At 26.9% G+C, this 15,653-nt stretch overlaps 1 protein-coding gene and 1 pseudogene across 1 annotated transcript; both read left to right on the top strand.

Annotated features, from left to right (window-relative positions):
• The first annotated feature begins 4,774 nt into the window (after positions 1–4,774).
• Positions 4,775–6,083, top strand: LOC148197360 (uncharacterized; annotated as a pseudogene).
• A 35-nt stretch (positions 6,084–6,118) lies between these two features.
• On the top strand, positions 6,119–6,610 carry LOC148197359 (uncharacterized). Its single transcript, XM_088093671.1, has one exon. The coding sequence runs from the start codon at positions 6,119–6,121 to the stop codon at positions 6,608–6,610; it is 492 nt and encodes a 163-aa protein (XP_087949797.1).
• The last annotated feature ends 9,043 nt before the right edge of the window (positions 6,611–15,653 follow it).

The following is a 15,653-nucleotide window of genomic DNA, read 5'->3' as shown; positions in this document are numbered from 1 at the left end:
ATAAAATAAAATCCTTTTAATATTAAAATAATTGAAACTCAATATATTGATTGATTATTATCTCTAAAATATTATTCTTTAAATTATATTTTGTTTTGAAGTTGTTTTACACAATTTTGTACTTATTTAACGAATTCAAATTAATGTGTATAATAAAATGTGCGTTTAAAAATGATATATAAAAGAGAATTGTCCTTGCCTTGATCTGTCAACATTTATTGGTGGCACTGTCTAGATCCGGTTGAAAATTTTCAAAGATTTAGTTTTCAAATGAAAAAGTGTTCACATGTACTTGTTCTTCCTTTTTAATGTTTTATAGTAAAATGATATATTATTAGTTATGTGAGTTTATTATAGCTTATTCTGGCGGAAATCCTATCCCTGTAATATTTTTCTCATTTTTTTTATATTTTTGGGGATTGTGAGTTTGGTTATTTAATTTTTTAATAACAACAAAAGTGATCAATCGTTAAGGTCTATCGGTTTGGTTCCAATGGATAAAGGCCACATTGAAAGGCTTTTGATTCATTAAAGTGATACCAAACACGTGTATATTATATTAATTTTCTCATTTTTATTTAGTTAAAATGTGGGTTCTCTTTTACAACAAAGGGTGTCTATTAAATTATATTTTGAAATTACAAAGTAATGACCATTTTTTCATAACATAATTATAAGTCTAAGTTCAGTAAAAAATCACATTTTTTTGGGCCTGTAATTTAAAAATATAGGATGTAATTTGAATTTGTTAAAATGATTATTCAAAGAAAAATTTTAAATAATGATCAATTTAATGATAAAAAGTAATTAACAACTATTAGTTTAAATATTAAGTTATAAATTAAAAATTATTGGAACTAAAATAATTTTTATTATAAATAAAAATTATAATTATTTTTTAAATTGGTAACTAAAATAATTTTTATTATAAATTAATATCTAAATTAGTCTGTGATTTTGACTATTAATCGAATTAGTCTCTAATTAAAAAATTATTTTTTCAACCAATTTTTAGTTACTAAAATTTATTATAATTTAAATTTTTGTTTGTAATAGTTAAAGAGATGCCTTTAATAAAAAATTGAGTCATAATTAAAATTAAATAATCATCACAAAATAGATACTTATATATTAAAATCTAGGTTTAATTGCTTGCTTTGTTCCCAGTTTGGCTGCAACATGTCAAGTTAGTCCACCATTTTAAAAAAGTTTCAATTACGTCCAAACTTGGTTTAAAAGTGTCAATTTCGTTCAAACGTAGTAAAATTTGCATCAATCAAGTCCCTTCCGTTAATTCTACAGAAACGGACGTTAATTTTTTTCTCTCTCCTCTGCTCTGTTTCTCTGCGCAACAGCAGACCCTCTCTTTCTTTTGAATATTTGCATACACTAAAATTTATTTTAATATTTGAATTTAAATGAATAGTTTAGATTAAGAGATACATATAATGTAATTGTTATATATAAAGAGGTTAATTAAAATAGGAAGATAATCAAATGGTTCACATTTCTGGAATGGAAGAGTCTCCATTTACTGTCAAAAGAGAAGGATCCACTCCATAAAAGAAAAGTTTTATTAACAAACTATTTAATTACTAGTTAAAACTGAACTTGATTATTATAAAACAATAATTTTTTAGTTAAACTGTATTTATAAATTATAATAGAAACATGTTTTAAATAGTTTGGAGAGTTATGTATAGACCAATTAAATTAAAAATTATAATTGCAGAAATATCATTTACCTTCTTTAAAATGATGTTAAAGAAGATTTTAATATTATGTGTGACATTTATATGTCCTCTAGATTTAGAATTCACATTCGTCTCAACTATAATTTTAATAAAAATAAAATTAATCTACCTGATATATTAAGTAAACAACACATTTCTCTTATTTTATTTAAAGATATAATATTGAATAAAAATATAAAAAGGTAAAAAATAAAGTTTTAAAAATATAAGCGTATGTTTTATATAAATAAAATACGAAAAAATATTTATTAAAACCTAAAGAAAGTAATTTTATTAAAATAAAAGATATTGAAAATTATTTAAAAGTTTTTCGTTCTTTCAAACTTTTCATTGAAATGATTATTTGTTTACACCTTTTTATTTTCTTAAAATATTGATTGACCAAATTAGACACTACCATATAGAATATGATAGACAACTTTTAGTGCAAATGCATTATTTTCATCCCTATAACAAAAATTATAACTGTTGCTTCACTTTGTCATTGTGATCACTATAACTATTCATTTAGTGTATGCAAATATTCAAAAGAAAGAGAGGGTCTGCTGTTGTGCAGAGGAGCAGAGGAGAGGAGCAGAGCAACAGAGGAGAGAGAAAAAGAATTAACGTCCGTTTATGTGGATTTAACGGAAGGGACTTGATTGAAGCAAATTTTACTACGTTTGGACGAAATTGACACTTTTAAACCAAGTTTGGACGTAATTGAAACTTTCTTAAAATTGTGGACTAACTTGACACGTTACAGCCAAACTGGGGACAAAACAAGCAATTAAACCTAAAATCTATAGGTAAGTGATAAAGATGAAAAATACATGTTTTGAAACTTATTAATTAGCTTAAATTTGTATTTATTCATGAAATAATATGTTTTCTCATAGAAAAAGTTGTAATTAAAAGTAGGAAAGTTGTGTAATAAATTGTACAAAAATTTATACATCAAGTGAAGTGCTCTCAGACATTTCTTGCTAAGCCAGTATTAAATCGCTCAGCTGAAAAGAGTTGAGCACAACTCGCTGGGCGAATAAAGGACAATTAAATATATGTAGTTGAATATTCGCTTAGCGCATGAAGAGTTGTGCGCTTAGCGAATTAGTTATTTTCAATTGGCTTTTAAAGTGGGAAATATACAAAAAGTTGGTAACTGCTGATAGAGAGAAAATAACCGAAAAATATTGTAGACTTCAGGAGACTACTTCAAGGCATCAAGACATTATTGTTGCAAGAAATTGCTTCAAATGTGTATGTTCTAGATGAGTAGGAGTAGCTAGACTTTTCTTTCGTTTGAATTGGATGTAGTGAACTCACTGTGATGTAATTTTCCTGTTCAATATATCGTTGTTCGTTCATACGTTCTTTCTTGAATTTACTATCATTGTATGGAAATGTAATGTTATTTGAATATCTCTGACTACTAGAAAGTAACTTTGAACATAGACATAGATAGAGCATCTAAGTGATTTGGGATCTAGGAAAAAACTCAATAACTTTGTCATTCTTAGCATCAGACTTAATGCAAATTGTATGTTAAGTTAACTAAGATGTTAAATTAACTAAGGGATTAACACTTTAATATATTAATTTAGAATTAGTTTTTAAGGGATTAGGACTAGTATGCCTTGATGTGAATGTTTGAATGAAATAATGAAATATTGAATAGAGTTTTATCTTCATATGATTCATGAAACTCAATTCCAACGAAGCTTACTTTAAACTTTTAATTTCAAATTTTAATATTTATTTAATTTTAGTATGTTATTTGACATGAATCAAAATTTCCATCGTTACTAAGTTGATTTTGGTAAATATTTTTCATGAGATAATGTAACACAATTCCTTTTGGGACATTACTTTTTATTACTTGGAACGATTTGGTACACTTGCCAAAAAGTTATCAGTAAGTATATCTTTCTCTTAATATTTAACTATTTAATTAATAACTATGATTAAATTTCATCTCTAATTAAATTTTTCTTGGATAACTCCATTGAGAAAGAGTTTTAAGATTGATTATGTGGGATAACCGAAACATATCCGAACGAGATAAAAAAGATGATTTCTTTTGCCTCAATTATGAACTAAAACGCAACTCGTTGGGCGAATAAAGGACAGTTAAAGATATGTAGTTGAATATTCGCTTAGTGCATGAAGAGCTGTGCGCTTAGAAAATTAGCGAATTAGTTATTTTTAATTGGATTTTAAAGTGAGAAATATAGAGAAAGTTGGTAAGTGCTGATAGAGAGCAAAGAACCAATAAAGATTGCAGACTTTAGGAAACTACTTCAAGGCATCAAGACATCATTGTTGCAAGGAATTGCTTCAAATGCATACATTCTAGATGACTAGGAGTAGCTAGACTTTTCTTTCGTTGGAATTAGATGTAATGAACTCACTGTGATGTAATTTTCCTGTTCAATATATTGTTTTTCGTTCATATGCTCTTTCTTGAATTTACTATCATTGTGTGAAAATATAATGTTATTTGAATATCTCTGATTACTGGAAAGTAACTTTGAACATGGACATAGATAGAGCACCTAAGTGATTTGGGATCTAGGAATAAACTCAATAACTTGATCCTTCTTAGCATTGGACTTAACGCAAATTGTATGTTAAATTAACTAAGGGATTAACACTTTAATATATTAATTTAGGACTAGTTGCTAAGGGATTAGGACTAGTATGCCTTAATGTGAATGTTTGAATGAAATAATGAAATATTGAGAAGAGTTTTATCTCCATATGATTCATGAAACTCAATTCCAACGAGCTTACTTTAAACTCTTAATTTCAAATTTTAATATGTTGTTAATTTCAGAATGTTATTTGACATGAATCAAAATTTTCATCGTTACTAAATTGATTTTGGTAAATAATCTTCATATGATTTTCGGTTTATCTAGGTACAATATTATTTTATGATAGATTAAGCAGATTTTATTTTTAAGATAGTTGATATTTTATTTTTATTCCTCGTACGTAATATTGTAAGTGTTTTGACTATTTAAAGTCCTTCAATTATAATGAATAATAAGACTCAATTTCAGGAAATTATTTGGGTGTGTATCGTGAGATTTTCCCAATAGTGGTATTAGAGCTTTATGCTCTGAGTACCAAGAGAGAGAAAAAGAGAGAGAGGAAAGAATCAAACATCGTGAGAGAAAAAGTGAGTGCTTGATTTTTTGAGAGGTGACAAAGGTTATCAATGGTATGAGTGTGCCACAATTGACGAGAAAAACCAATTATGATAATTGGTTCCTATAGATGAAGGCGTTATTGAGATCCCAAGACATTTGGGATATGGTGGAAGACGGGTACGTTGAACCTGATACGGACGAACATCAGATGGTGGCACAGATGACAACATTGAAGAAAACTCGTGCAAGAGATGGGTCAGCATTATATTTCATCTACAATGCAGTAGATGAGTTGGGATTTGAAAAGATAGCGAATGTCAAATCAGCAAAGGAAGCCTGGGAGATATTGGAGGTTGCATATAAAGGTGACAACCGCATTAGACAAGTCTGAATACAAGCTCTAAGAGGAGAGTTTGAATAGTTGAAGATGGAACCCAAAGAGCATATAACCGAGTACATAACTCGGGTGGAGAAGGTGGCCAACCAACTCGGTAGGAATGGAGAACAAATGCCATCTAGCCGGGTTGTGGGAAAAATTTTGAGATCTCTTACAAAAGATTTCGAAAGTATCGTGTGTGCCATCGAAGAATCGAAGGACTTGTCGGCTCTCACAGTGGATGAACTTGCTGGGTCATTAGAAGCCCACAAACAAAGGAGAAGGAATTGGGATGATCAAGTTGAACCCGACAACCAAGCACTACAGGTACAATTTGACTCGAATAAAACTCGGATTACTCAGAGCCGAGGTCCTGGTGGCAGAGGACGAGGTGGACGTGGCCGAGGTAATGATAATGAAGATCAAACCGGTCAGCAGGATTGGCATGACCGAGGACAAGGAAAAGGTCGAGGAGATCAGTAAAGAGTGGAGTGTTTTAAGTGTGGCAAGTACGACCACTTTGCAAACGAGTGTAGATCAACAAAGTGCTACAACTGTGGCAAGTTTGGTCATATTGCAAAGTATTGCAAGACCGAGACAAAGGGGGAGACGAATCTCGTAACTGAAGATGCAGAAGAAGATGTAGAAGAACTATTGCTGGCAAAGAGCTCGGATATAGTGGACATGGAAAATTTCGTCTCAATATTGGATGAAGTGATCTCGGTAAAAGGTGCGACAAATGTGGAAAAGGAACTCAAACAAAAAGATGAAGAGATTCAGCGGATGGGAGGCTTCTGGATGAAGCTAATGAAATTATGAATAAACAAAGGATTGAGCTTGAGGAGTTGAAGAAGATGGCTCCTGAAAAGGAAGAGAAAGCATCTAGCATTATTGAACTAGATAAAAATAGGGAAGAAGATGAAGAAGAGATGAAGGATGATGAGATTTCTACCAACTCGGTATGGTATCTAGATATTGGAGCAAGCAATCATATGTGTGGGAACGAGAACTTTTCTTATGAACTCACCAAGGTGGAGGCCAAATTTGTGTCTTTTGGAGATGACTCCAAGGTAGCCGTGAAAGGGCGTGGAACAATTCAACATATTCAGATTAATGGACGAGTTGGAGAGATTAGGGATGTTTATTATGTTCCGGAGTTGAAGAGCAATATTTTAAGCATGGGTCAGATAATTGAAAAAGGTAATTCAATTTTTATGAAAAATCAGGTGCTATATTTAAAGGATAAGCATGGTCGTCTAACAACTCAGGTAAAAGCAAAGAAGAACCGGTTGTATGAATTGGAGCTGAAAATCTTGGAGAGAAGATGCAAACCTGGAGTAGGATGATGCACATGGAAAGTCGAACGAAGGAAGGAAGAATTTAAGTTTATGGGGGAGTTTGTTGGGATAAACTTAAATTTTAGGATTTTATTAATAATTTTGTTTAAATCTTATTTTATTAGTTTTTGGGTATAATAATATTTAGTTTGATTTGATAGAGATAAAATAGGGACACGGAGTTATGATTTTCGGTTTATCTAGGTACAATATTATTTTATGATAGATTTAACAGATTTTAGTTTTCAGATAGTTGATATTTTATTTTTATTCCTCGTAATATTGTAAGTGTTTTGGCTATTTAAAGCCCTTCAATTATAATAAATAATAAGACTCAATTTCAGGAAATTATTTGGGTGTATGTATCGTGAGATTTTCCCAACATATCTTTCTCTTAATATTTAACTATTTAATTAATAACTATGATTAAATTTCATCTCTAATTGATTTTTCTTGGATAACTCCATTAAGAAAGAGTTTTAACATGGATTATGTGGGATAACTGAAACATATCCGAACGAGATAAAAAAAGATGATTTCTTTTGCCTTGATTATGAACTAATACATAAATCTCAAAATTAGGCATTGGTTCAATAAGAATTGAAGCATAATATCATTAATAAGTAAAAAGTTAAAGCTTTGGTTATTTTAGTAATCTAACCCTTTTTTATATAAAATGTTTAATTTTAAAAGGTATATTAAGTTTTGGTTATCAAGATAGTTAAAACCTAATAGCCTCAAAATATAAATAATTTATTTAAATCAGAAAGGGATTAGGCTTCAAATTTTACTAGAATTAAAGCCTAATACCCTTTAAATTAAATAATTTTAAATAAAAATATCATAGACTTCAATTTTTACAAGAATCAAAGCCTAATACTCCATTTATGCTTTGGTTTTTGTAACAATCGAAACTTATTCTAGGCTTTCCTTTTAAATAACATTTTTGCTTTTATTTCTACGTACATAAGAAACCTGGACAGAATCAAAATTGGTCAGATACAATAATATAAAATCAGACATAACCAACACACATTTTAAATTATTCAAAAATCAACATGATACAACAATATTGTAAAGTTTTAAATAAATTACAAGTAAATTTACATTTGCTGAATACCTAGAATCACATGTGTTAAATACTATTGTACATTTGTATTATGTCTTTTACACAAGTTATTTGTAGTGCTATTGAATTTCTGCATGAAAGATAATAATTTCAATTACTATATAAAAAATAAAGTTACAAAGTATTTGATTTAATGTAATTATTATCGCTTTCCAATTAGTTGTAATACTAGCACGAACAATAGTTGTCTTTCATTGCATTACATAGTAACCACACTCATATGAGCCGATTTGTTTATTACACTATAATATATTAGTATAATTGTAAATAATTGAGGAAGAAAAAATAATAATTATAAATATATGGATGAAAATACCAAATCTAGAGGCACAACCATGCAAACTTTTTTGCCTCTGTAGTTGATTTCTCTAACAACATTTTATGTCCAACAATTGAACTATTTAAAAGGGAATGTTTAAAGATACACTTATATAAGAAAGAAAGTTCATAAGATTGAAGTTCTTACCAATTTATTACATGTTTAAGATGGTTAGAGAAAAATTTGTGCAAGAAGCAAAATCATACAATAATGTTGTCCTTTAGGTAAACCACAAATAATTACAGTGACATCAAAATTGAAAATAACTTCATTTTTATACTTTAAAATGACATATTATAATTATAAGTCAAAAATCTATATTTATGCAAAAATTTAAGGTACAAAATATATTTGTTTCCCGTTCAAAGCATTTGATGACATATGCTTAGATTTCATCAAACTTATTGTCTTTTGTTAGTTGGGGAACCCATATATATCATTCAACCCTTTATTGTTACTAATACTAAACATATATTTGAACACAAAACATTTATGTGATATAAGTAACTAAATGGATCAATTAAATGCAAATAATGATCTAGAGGATTACATACTTTCATAACTGAATAAAGTTAATATTTAGTTCTTTTATCCTCGACGCAAACACTAAGACATCTTGTTTATACAACTATAGTATTATGTAAATGTGTTTTCTAAATACATTAAAATCTTATGGAATCGACGTCGCCTAATCAATCGTGATGTCATATTTTTCAATGTTATAATTAAACCACTTATTTGTTTATATGTCATCGTTCAAATTTCAATATACAAACCTACAAAATTCCATGATAAGTATTACTAAGTTCATGAGGTATACATCATGAATTATCTTTCAGTTAAATGTGTTACACACCTACTTGATGTTGCATGTCTTTTACAATCTAATACGTAATGTTATTTGAAAAAATATATATTCATATTTGACACCTGTATAATAAATACGTCATAAATACACTAATACGATCAATTTAACATATGCCACGGATGTAATAGTACAATCTATATAACATTATACGGAATTTGCATATTAGATCAATCTTAAACTTAAAGTTTGAATCTTTAATTAAAAAAAATGAGTTGATGTTATATTTTTCTTATAATTTTATAAAATTGTTTAAATAAAATAGGAATTTAAAATTTAATATTTCACGTGTTTAACTACACATGTATAACACGATACAAGTATACTTAGAGTATCCGTTTAAGAGTATTCTTAAATAACTTTATTCATTAAAAAAATAAAGAAATAGAATAATTAACCTTTCTATAAACGTTAATTTATGAAAAAAAAAACTTGTAGAAAATATTTTATATAGTTTTCTAAATAGATAAATTAATTTTAGTTTATAAAGTGCATTTTAACTTTATTTTTTCATAAGTAATCTTATTTAAAAAATTCAGGAGTTTACTTTTAAAATTAATTAAATTAGAAATTCAAGTACAAGTATATATTTTAACATTGGATTTGTGTGAATCCAACCAATGATGAAGATTTGTGGCAGTTTTTAAGTAATTAGTTTGTTTAATTAATAATTCAAACTTTTGTAAAATTGGTTGATCAAATTATGTTTTGGGTTAATCAATTAATGAGTTTTAATTTGGTTTTATTTCAAGTTTTAATAAGGATTCAGTTAACAACTTAGTCATAATTAGTTTGTTTAATTAATAACTCAATCCTTTGAGTGATTAAACAACCTTTATTTTTTCAATCCTTTGTGTGTTTCATCTCTTGAAAAGAGTGATTCTTTCTTTTCACTTTTCATATTTATCTCTTGCTTTTTTCACCAGAATTAGAAAAATTAATTCTATCAAAATTTCTTGCTTATTAACATTTTAACCTAAATATATCCTTCTTGAAAAACAAATCCATCCATTTGGATTTTCATTATCCAATGATGGTGATATATGGATAATAAGATTACTAAATTCATTATCTTAATATTTTGAGTTCAAAGTTAAAAGATGATCTTGACTAATTAGAGCATAATGCATTAGCTGATTTTAATTTCTGTTTTTTTACCTTAATAGAGGATGTATATTCTAGAATATGATTTATAAATAATACCATAAAGTTATAGTACAATGAGATGTAAATAGTTCTTCAATATGTCTTATTCTTCCTCTTTTTCATAGAATACACAAAAATGTAACAATATTCTCTTCTTATATTCCTTTTCTTTTTTTTACCTAGAATTTGTTAATATCTTATGAGTTGGATTATTATGTTTTCCAAATAAGTTTTTCGAAAATGTGAAAAAGACTCATTTTTGAAGAAGGATATGATTGAAAATAAAAATGTGAATGAGTACTATCTTAAAGTTTTGGACAATAAGTTAACTTCGATGTAGATTGAATTCTATTTAAGTTTAATTGAAATTTTATTTTTTTCATTGAATTTTTCAATAAATTTTAAGTTTATATATTTTAACCTTACAACACTATCTTAAAAATGAAATTTTGTGTTTTGATATATATTGTAATTTAGTCTTTACAATATCTTTAACAAAATTCATTAAAGAATAATATTTTAGCTATGATCACAAAAGTAAATATTATTTTATTTGATTCGTCATATAAGAAGAATCTGAAAAAATGAAGAAAAACAAAATAACTTTAACTTTTTCCGAAATTGTTGGAGGTCCAAAATCAAAAGTAAAATAAAGAGGAATATTTTGTAAAGTAAACATGAAACCGTGATCCTTCTTTCATTAAACTTTTCCAAGTTTGGTTGGAACACGTCGAAGCAATCTTTTCAATGCATCGTTTTCTATTTTTTGGTGTCATTGAAAAGTGAGTGTGATCGAGGAAGATGAAATTGAAGGTTAAGTGGTGTGCATGGTGTTAGCGGGTTTTTCACGTTCATGCATGTTTCTTTCGTTTAGTTTATTTATTTATTTATGCGTCTTCTCTCCTGCATTTGACTCTTAACTTCTCAATCATCTCATCTAAACGCGTTTTTTTTTTTCTTTTTTTTTCTTTGGTAGCGTACGGCCAGAATTTTAAGAATGTACGGTTTAATAATTTTGTTTTTGTTAATTAGTAGCCATAACAATATTGTTTATTATTAGAAATTATAAGATGCGTCAATTCATTAAGAATCAACAATTAAATTTGTGAGTATTTTTGTTTTTCTGTTGTTCTTTGATTTACATATTTTAATTCAACAAAAAATTTCGCAATTCATCAAGTCTTGTTTTCACACGAAAACATGTTTTGACGAAGTAATTTCACGAGACGGAAACCTTCTAGTTTATTGGTTGAATCTTTATTTGAGATCTTTTTGTTTTTCTCTTTTACTTTTAACAATTATGACGTATTATTTTTACTTTCTCATTTGACAATTAGTATTTATATATTTTAATGACCTACTTAAATAGGTTTAAATTAGCTGTTGTTTTAATACCTAAATTATATTTGACGATTAAATACTAATTATATCATTAACCATTATTTCAAAATTATGTCCCTTTTTAATTAATCACATCTTTGACGTCAAAGAGTATTTATATAAACTCTTCATTTCCAAATACTTTTAAATCTCTATATATGAATCTATTATCACCAAGATTGCTAAAAAATTAAGAAAATGTGCATGGACTAGTGGAGAGTCATATATAAATATATTCTAACATTGAATTTCACTTTCGGTGTGAAATTATAACACTATCAAGTTGAGTAAAATTATTATAAATATTCTCTTGAATATTTTATTTATTAATTAAGATAAAACGATTTTATATAAATTAATTTCACGCGGAGCACAATGTACGGAATGATTGTGCTTGTTTTAAAATTTGTGTCTCACTTTTCAAACATAGATATGGACATGTGTGAAAATGGGTCCATTTTATATTAGAGCATTTCAATGCTCATATAACTCTATGCTTCTTCGAGATTTCATAGACGTTTCTATAACTCACTTAATTTGTTGTTTTTTTTTTCCTTTTTGGAATAAAAACTAATCAACAAATTAAGTTACCCTTTAGGTAATATTATGTATATATGATTGAAATTAAAATTTAGTAATCCTCATATATTAAATGCATTTGTCTTTTTCCGTTTAACTATTATTTATTACACCATAAGACCGTTTTTTTTTGTAAAAGCGAAAGAAAATAAATATGGATCGTAGAATCTTGTTATATATATACTAATTAAAGTTAAAATAAACAAGACGCGTGAATTTATTTATAAAATGACTTTCTCCAAATAGTTATATAAATTCAAATTTTGATTATTTATGAATGATTGCATAATCTTTGATTGTTTTTCTTACGATGGTTATCTCACACTATACAAGATAAAAGAGAGATCAAATTATATATATAAAAGTAATATTTGTTGAAGTTATTTTCTTGCGTAAGTATTTATATAAATTAATTTTGTTAATATGTGCTTAACAATTATATATATTATATATAAGTTTAAACTTATTCATAACGAATCTTGACTACCAATAGAAAAATAAAAATAATATGTAATTTAATATATATATATATATATATATATATATATATATATATATATATATATATATATATATATATTCAATATATTGTTCTTTATTTTTGTCAAATTATTGAGTATCAATAATTATATTAGATTTAAAATTTCTAGCTATTATTTTAATGTAAATAATGATATTGTGTGTAAGAAATTTATTTCCCATTCTTTAACTCTTTTAGATAAACCATTAGTAAAACAATATTTTTATTTAAATAAAATGTAGTCTTTATTTTTAATAAAGATTGACATAATTCAAACATGATTGATAAATTATTTAAATTTGGATTGTTAAGAACTTCTACAATAAGATAATAAAGTTAAAATTTTAAAATAGTTTTCTTTTGAATATGATATTAGAAACTTAGTAACAAAATTATTAATTAATATCTAGTGAATAAGTAAAATTAAAGTCATGATAAATGTAATCCTCTTTATTTATGTTTTCAAATTCAATAAATGTTTGAATCTTATTTTTAAGAAAATTAAATTGTTGAATACTCATATTTTAAAATAATGAGAAAATATATATTATTATCTTTAGTTTAAGTATGTTTTTAATCTTTGAATTTTGACACCAAATTAGAATTTATCATTGTTTGAAACTTTGGTATTTTAGTCATCAAACTTAAAAGTGAATAAATATAATTCTTTTAATCTAATTATTACATTAATCTTTTTGACATGTTAAATATATTTCATACTAGCATTTTTGTTTCACAGGTTTCCTATTTATTATAAATTAAAATACATGTTTTATAGATAGAAAAATTAACATAATTAAATTAAAAAGATTATATCCATTTTTAAAATTTAGGAATAAAAATGTATCAAAATTTTAGACAAAAGAAGAATTTCAAAAACTAAAATTATACTTAACCCGTTATATTTGAATGAAGAAGTAAAAAAATATCAACAAACCTAGCAACCGGATTTAATTATGATATCAAATTAGATTTAAAACAATAAGCTATCAAAGTTTATTCTAGTTGTGAAATTTGCATATTGCACACTATCAGACTTTTTTTTTTTTCACGCTCGAAATATTCAAATTTTGACAAATTTGAATGAGAGGGTGCTGAATATTCCTTAATTTAACATAATTAACTTGAAACCAAATAAGGATGGACTGCATAGTAATTAACTTTTTATAAAGCAGAAGAAAAGTTTCTTATTTTTTATAAGAAAAACATTTCCTATGGTTAGTTATTGTGAGGTTGAATATAATGATCTCTTAGCATTATGAATTTATGATTCAGAGGAACATCAACAGCACCATATCGCTGTGACATGAAACTTCTATGTTGCGGCTTTATTTCATGCATTGCGTGTTTAACTAGAATTTTATTATATGGAGATAAAGCTACTGAAAAGTTTTCAATTTCTTTTGTCATAGATTTCATTTGCATTGTGCGAATATGAAAAAGTTGCTATCAAATGAAACATCATTATCTGTAATTATTTTTAACTCTCCCACATTTTCAATGCTTAACGCAGTATATTAATATTTTTATTTTATGGTCATGACTTTTATTGAAAAACAATTTTTTGGGTGCTTTATTTAACATATGTCATCTATCTTTCGTTGAAAAATATATATTGCACACAGTAAATTGCTTATGGAATCAAGTATGAAGTAAAAACTGGATTTTTTTTTATAGATGATAAAAACGTTTATCTCCAAACAAATATTGAGTAGGCAAAAAAAAAATTAAAATTAATTAAACAATACTTAAAATCTATGTTGAAATTTTATATAAGACAAATTTATATTATATATAAAGTGTAAATCTTTTTGTATAAGTTTCTTTCACAAAACTGAATTAGATTTAAAAACTATTTTTTAAAGTAATATTATAGGCATTTATATTATAAATAATTTTGTTATTTATTAAATTTATTATATTATAATTATCAAACAACTTATAAATATATGTAGTAGTAAATTCGACATATATATCGAAATTATTGAAGATGTGACATGCATTGAGGTAAAATAAATTTATAATATTTAAATGATATAAATTTTATCTGATTTTATATTGAGTTAGATTTAAAATATAATTATTTAAAAGATGAAAAAAATTTAAATTTAGTATATATATATATATATATATATATATATATATATATATATATATATAGGGGTTTGCTAACGCGTGTACGCCTGTTTTTCAGTTGGTACATTTTAGCAATGTGTACCGGGTTTTAGTAGACAAAAATATCCTTATATATCATGGATTCTAAGTTTTAAGTTAAGGGTATTTTATTAATTTTCATTCGCCATAAGTAAGTTGGCTAATGGGTCTAAGGGTCAATGACCCCATAATTTAGGCTTATTCAAGTGAGGGCCATTGGTAAGAAAAACACCTCTATAAGTATGATTTTAATCATATTCTTCACTTTTTGTATTAATCCAACTTTGACTAGAATCTATGATCTAGAGCACTTACTTGAGCGTCGGAGAATCTTTTGTAGGCATTCCATCATTCGGTGGAAGACTAAGGAGGCTTGGAATACAAGTGTCGAGTAGTAGGAGTTCTTGAAGTTGAAAAAGACTTCCTAGGGTACATTCGGCTTTGTAAGTACAATTGACGTCCACCGTCTGACCGAGTAGTGAGAAGGAGTTAATTGTTTGAAGAAGAAGAAGAGTTTTCAAGTATGGTTTCTACTAGGAGTAAAGTTGTTGGAGAGGTCAACCCCTCTGTGGCCGAAATTGTTGCGATCCTTGAAAATCAAGAATGCAACAGGAGTTTATAGACTTCCGAAACATAAGTGATGAAGGAATGAATGCCTTGAAGGAGGAGAACATCCAGCTAAGATGAAAGATTGAGGCTGATGTTGCGATCGAGAAGGAGAAGGAAAAAGAGAAAGAGGTTGCTAACAATGTGACATCATTCCTAAATTGCATAAGCTTAGACCACCAACATTAGGTTCATTCAACAATCAATCACCACAAAATTTCACATGTCATATCAGCAATTATAGACCAATTTCCAACATGTCAAATTGCATTCAATCATAGGTCTCTAAAATATTTTCACAATAACAAAACGATTCAAACAACATTATCAAATCATTAACAACCTTCAAACATG

Source organism: Vigna umbellata, chromosome 6 (assembly GCF_029865625.1).
Source record: "Vigna umbellata cultivar VRB3 chromosome 6, Vumbellata_1.0, whole genome shotgun sequence".
NCBI classification, from domain to species: domain Eukaryota; kingdom Viridiplantae; phylum Streptophyta; class Magnoliopsida; order Fabales; family Fabaceae; genus Vigna; species Vigna umbellata.
This window is presented reverse-complemented; position numbering and strand designations above follow the sequence as displayed.

Bases quoted from the DNA above. Each gene is read 5' to 3' on its own strand.
- LOC148197359 (XM_088093671.1), top strand. From the start codon at position 6,119: ATGGCTCCTGAAAAGGAAGAGAAAGCATCTAGCATTATTGAACTAGAT.